At 44.4% G+C, this 6000-nt stretch overlaps 1 protein-coding gene across 1 annotated transcript; it reads left to right on the top strand.

The window, feature by feature from the left end:
* Window positions 1-3866: 3866 nt before the first annotated feature.
* Window positions 3867-5099, top strand: GUITHDRAFT_70238 (hypothetical protein; the record flags this gene model as incomplete). The annotated part of the gene is made up of 2 exons (XM_005833841.1): window positions 3867-4562; window positions 4677-5099. Coding segments are annotated over 2 exons (1119 nt in total), but the record flags the coding sequence as incomplete, so codon positions are not given.
* Window positions 5100-6000: the final 901 nt, after the last annotated feature.

The raw sequence follows: 6000 nt of genomic DNA, 5'->3' as shown, positions 1-6000 counted from the left end.
TGTGTAATAATTGGCACGAATGCGCAGCTATTATTTCAATTGAATAAAATATGATAGGGATTTGGTAAGGAAAACAAAGAGCAATGAACAGATTTTTTGATTGAATATAAAAATCATTGAAATTATAAATTGATTTATAAAAACAGATAAAAATAATGATTTATTCGCAAAACAGATAAAAATTATGATTTATTCGCAAAAAGTTGTCTCCTCACGTTTCATTACAATTAAGTGGCATGGTACCTGGCAATAAATCTGTCTCATGTACATGAGCTATGGTCACCCGGTGTAGTTTGGGAAGGATCATTTGACATCTCTACTCAAAGTTAAGGACATATTGTGCATAGCATGTAATAGACAAGTAACAAATTAGAACCGACGAGAAGACTGAGTGCTTACTTGGCCTATATCAAGTTCTCTCTGCTCCTTCTCACTCGGTGCATTGCACCCCAGCGGCGGCGGCGGCGGCGGTGGGGGTGGGGGGGGGGAGGGGGAGTAGTTGCTGCACAAAGCCCCGTCTCATCGGCACACTGAGTCTTATTTCGCGTTGTTATGCTTGCCTCCAGGGCATCTGTCCTCAAGGCTCACACAGAACTTTATTCAGTACTGAGTAGTTAGACTACGAATATAAACCAAACGACAGTTACTGGATGGCTTCACAACTCCACACAGCACCTCATGAATGGAGAATCAAAATGCACCGGAGAGTCTGCCTAGAACCATCTTATCTGATGCCACTACGGCACAGATTGAGACAGCAGAGATGGACGATCAATTGTTGCAAGACTTTATCTCCTTTGCCACTCGTGCGAATCTGGCCGCTTCACTTTGATACCGATGTCGACATCTGCTTCCCTCTTGTCCATCTCCTTGATCTTGATTATGTAGTTGCTGTGCATCATTGTTGTTTGAGCTTTGACCACTTTGCCGTCTTTATGCTTCTGTCCATTCGTGCTGTCCACTTCAACTCCCTTCATACAAGATTTCTTAGCTGGGTGTGTTCTTGGACGTTTGCTCCTTTGAAAGCACTCACAATGATCTCTTCTTATCACATTGTTCGTTGCAATCTTGTGAGTTGTGACGGGTGAATAGCTGCTCGCATTGATGTCCGCGGCATGGCAGGCGGGAATATCTTCACCACTGCAAGCTTGCCTCAGCGTACTGAGCAATTGCCCACAGAATTAATTTCATGTACACCCAAGATTACTAGAAATAAAGATCTGTGTACACATGTACACGTTAACCTGGGACCCAGGTGCACACGCACCACATGGTGTGTGCACACAAGGGGTAGGGTAGGTTTTGAGGTCTCGCTTTTGTGTGCCCTTGATATCTGGATGTTCACCTTGGGCTCTAGTTCTGGGTATTTTTGGGGTGGGTTGGACCGTGGTGGCCTCTGTGAAGGGCTGCACGCAAAATGTCGTCGCACCGTGTCGCTGCAATCAGAAGGGGATGCCGTTTCGTTAAAGCATGCAAGAGCGCTCCTGACACTTGAAACAAGAGTCTCTTGAGAACTGAGAGCCAATCAAACCCTTCATGCTTGTTCAGATTTACAGGATGCACCAGCTTCGGACGAAACTGAAAAATGAAAATTGCACCAAAGATGTTTTTCAGGCTGCGTCAAAGGGTTATTCTGAATGTATGCATTTGGATCGGTAGAACACATAAGTGGTAGACAATTTCTTTGTCAAGTTGCATGAATTTCTTTGGAACGGCCACAAGGTTGAGAAGTTTGACGTAATATAATTTCCTAAGAGCGATCTGGTTGGAAACCAATCAGTTACTCTCCGGTTAATGACGTCAAGATGATGGTTTTAATGGTTTTTCAATCTAAATGTGACCGCTTCTCATCGGTAATTCTCATCATGCTGAATTGAATTCGACGTGTATGGGAAATCAAAAAGGAAAAAACTTGGGAAGCCAATCAACCTTCTTCAACCAATTTCTACACCAAGCAAACGTTGTAAAAGGACTCAATGATAGATTCGACTAGCAAATAGAACTCTCAATAATAATAATTCCAAGATGAAAGCAAGTAAGACATCACGGACTACATGCATGCTTGACTTCTGGCTCGACCCTTGACGTTCATTGGTTCAACAATGCCACGTAAGTATCAGAAAGTGCAGTAATGTAAACATGCAGTATTTTAGCGGATAAGATGTGAGTAAATAGCAGCATTAGGATGCATGGCAGAGTCTTACAAGTGCAGAGTGAGGAGAGGAAGAGCTCAGAACAGAGTCTGAATCCAGCAAAGAACGGGCAGAAGATGAGAGAAACGTAAAGCAGCGTAGCAGATAGGAAGCAGAGGAACAACAAGCAACCGGAGGGAGAGCAAAGAAATCGTGCGTGTATGGGGGATCACAGGGGTCGGGATGGATAGGGCAAGAGAGTGAGATGGGGCTCTCAAATAGGTTCAAGCGGGGGAGGGAGAGTCCCACTTCAGCACCCTGCAAGCAGTAAGCAGTTAGACCTGCAGTAGATACGAAAGGTGACCTATGGAAACAGAAGCGAAGACCGAGTCGACATGCAGCTCTCAAACTTATTAGGAGAGGATCAGCGGCCGAGGCAGGTGAGGAATGAATGGAATAAGGGCGGCGACATGAGGAGACCTGACTCAGTGAGTGAGAGACACAGCAGCTTCCTGAGAAGAAACCTTCCGGTAGGAATCGAGTTGGACTAGAGTAGCCCAATTGGGGCAGGGAACTGCATGGCTGATCACGAGTCCCATCAGCCGACAGTCAGTCACCCCCCCCCCGGCGGCGGGCCGCGAGCCGCCTCGGGTCGAGAGGAGGGTTCAACTGACGTCGGGGGTTTAGTAGGTTAGTTGATAAATTGAGGCACAGCACGGGTTCAAAGCAATAGGGAAAGAGGGGTAGTTGATTAGTCCCGCATGGTCGTGCCTATGGGCAGACGAGGAGAGCTCTGAAACAAGGTAGACCGAAGCTTCATCCTGATTCTTGTGAAAGTCTCCTGCTACGATGCCCTTCCTGGACGCTGGTGTCCATTCTCATCATGATTCTGATCGACATGAAACCCTTGGAACTTGATCAGTTTTGCAAAGATACAACTCCTCCAAAAGTAGAATGCAGAGGCAAGATAACCTGCATTCTCGATTATCTTCCATCAGATTGACGTGGAGGCAAGGAGGTGTTAAGAGTCCGCACCCTGATAAACAACCTTGGCGAAATCCTCTGGCACGGTTTCCTCCTGTTTCGACAAGAAGGGTGGAACAAGTTGCTGTTTACGAGAGCCCAGCAGAATCCTCCAAGAAAAAATGGCTGAAGGAGGAGGACGATATGAAGAGCTTGGGAGAAAATTCATTTTCTTCAAGTAATTCGCGATAACAATTTGCTCGATCTGATATGTTGTTTGCAGGTTTTGAGCTTCCCGATTTATTAGGCGGACAGGTGATGCAACAGGATCCTTTGCATTCATGGTTTGACAACGTTTCACAGAATTCAAGGAGTTCTCTTGATACCTACACTGACAGTCGCAGCAGCCCATTTAAATACAAATCACCCTCCTTGATACGGAGAATCAGACATGAATTGACCTCCCCAGAGAACTTGGAAGCAATCGCAAGCTCGTTTACAGCCAGAAAGTTGGAACTCGTTGATATCGAAAACCAATACCAAGAAATTAAGCGAAGGATCCAGAAGACACTAAAGAGTTCTTCGACAGTCAATAAGGATCACTTTGATCAGGAAACCTTGAATTTCTTGAAGATGACTTTAAATCAGCTGATCCAACAACGAGCATTGAAACAAGACAATCTAGCCTCTGAATTGACAGTACTTCGTGAGACCATAAAAGCGCATCAGATGACTGATGATTGTGAATCTCAACTTCGCGATGTATGGAATATGTCAGATGAATCGTTGATTGAAGAATTCCAAGATTCTCCTCTCAGAGATGTAGTAAAGCCTCCAGCAATCATCAAAACATTACAACGAGAAATCAAACGGTTGTGTGACGTTGCGGAAGTTCCACTGATCAAGAAATCACCGAATCAGAGCATTCATCGACGTCAGGTAGAAACTGTTGAAACCTCTAGAAAGAAATCAGAGGAACCGCTGCTCTTCAGAAATACATCAGGTTCCGACCCCGCTGCCAGCCCTCGAAGGTGGTTGTTCAAGAAATATTCTACTTCTCCTTATGTTGTAATTCCCCCTAACACTCTCGTAGTGAGAACTGGAAATCGACTTGAGCTCAGTCTTTTGTCCGATTTTTGTTACGGTCTCAGTTCGCAAAATTCGATTCAATCCTTAGATATTTCTAACAATTGGATAACAAGTGAAGGAACAAGGAGGTATTTTGCACAAGCCATCAAGACTTGTACATTTCTGCAAACTCTGATCTTGGCCAAGAATGATATCAGATATAGCGGCATGATAGCACTAAGTCAATCTTTGAAGGAGCTCACTGGGTTGACACATTTGTCTTTAGCAGACAATCAAATTGGCGATGCTGGTGTGGAAGTATTAGCCTTATCTACCCCTGCATTGTCAATGCTCAAGTATTTGGACTTGTCTCTAAACAAGATCTCATCCAATGGATTGGTTCCTCTAGGGCAGGGTTTGAAGGAGATAACATCATTGCAAGGATTGGAGCTTTCTGGTAATATTCGCCAGTATTCCTATCAAAGCAGTGATGGACCAGACTTCTTGAAAAAGTTACAATGGATTGTCAGTGACGTTGGAGCTCTTCCTAGCCTAACCTATCTAGGTATTGCGAGCAACTCTTTCCTCTTGGGTGGTTCACGTGCTCTCGTCAACATCCTCACAGAAAGGAGGAGTACTTTGGTCGAACTTGACATTGGCGGGCGTTGTGGAGCATACAATCGCATAGGGAGTGAAGGTATCAAAGCTTTGATGGCTGGGTTCTTCTGGACACCTTTGACGACGTTGGATCTGAGTAACAATGATTTGGGTTCGGATGGGATCAAGTCGTTTGCTACAGCCTTCTCGATCCACACCACTCTATTGAGCTTGAATCTAAAAGGGAACCACATGGGGTTTCATGGCATGAGGTCTTTGGTGGGGATGCTGGTGAAGCACAGCAGATTGACTAGATTGGACGTTTCAGATAATAATCTTGGTTCAAGATCGATTTATGCTTTCAGTGAAGCTATCGGGGCCTTGGAGTTGGTGTCTCAGCTCTCGATCTCGTCAAATCCAGTGCTCGAAACTCATCTCGATATTTCGCAAATCGAGTATGAGGGACTCCAAAGGTTCGTTGAAGTTTTGAAGACCTCAAGCTATCGTACCCATCTGATCTCCTTGGACGTACAAAAGATTGATTTAGACAAACGAGGCAGACAAATGATAACTTCAGTGGTGATAACAAATACTTGCCTCAGAATTCTGAATGGCATAAATTTGGAAAAAAAGAACGTTAATATACTACCACAGAACATGGAGAACTATGAAGCGCTATTCGCTGCTCAGATCATTTCCAAGCTTGATTTGAAGAAGGTAGAAGATTCACCATGCACAAGCATTGATCTATCTGGTTGTGGATTGAACGAATTTCCTTCGGTCTTGTTTCGGCTTAAAAACTTGCGAGAAATTCAGCTTGGCGAAAACAATTTTCGCAAAGTTCCAACCAAAGGATTGTTGGAGAAAACAAAGGAGGGCAAGTATCTTTGGATCCGACCGAATCTCGCAAAATTGAATCTGAAAGGTTGCCATAATTTGATACATCCTCCAAAGTACCTAGCAGATGACAACACCAAAGACGTCATTGAATATCTGAAGCAGTGCAAGGTGAAGAACGATCGTTTCAGGCTTTCTTTGATTTTGATAGGAGAGAATGACGATGCTAAAGATTTGCTCATTTCCAAACTTAAAAATCACTCGTCTGTGTGTGAGTATGGAACAAATGGTCAGGTTGTTGCCAAGGCACCCCAAGAAGAAACTGCTTACCCTCGAGAAGTTCAGTGGACCCCTGAGTTCTCCAACATGTACAAATTCTCTCTCATGAAACTTTCTGGGGCCG

This window comes from Guillardia theta, assembly GCF_000315625.1.
Source record: "Guillardia theta CCMP2712 unplaced genomic scaffold GUITHscaffold_28, whole genome shotgun sequence".
Taxonomy (NCBI): domain Eukaryota; class Cryptophyceae; order Pyrenomonadales; family Geminigeraceae; genus Guillardia; species Guillardia theta.
This window is presented reverse-complemented; position numbering and strand designations above follow the sequence as displayed.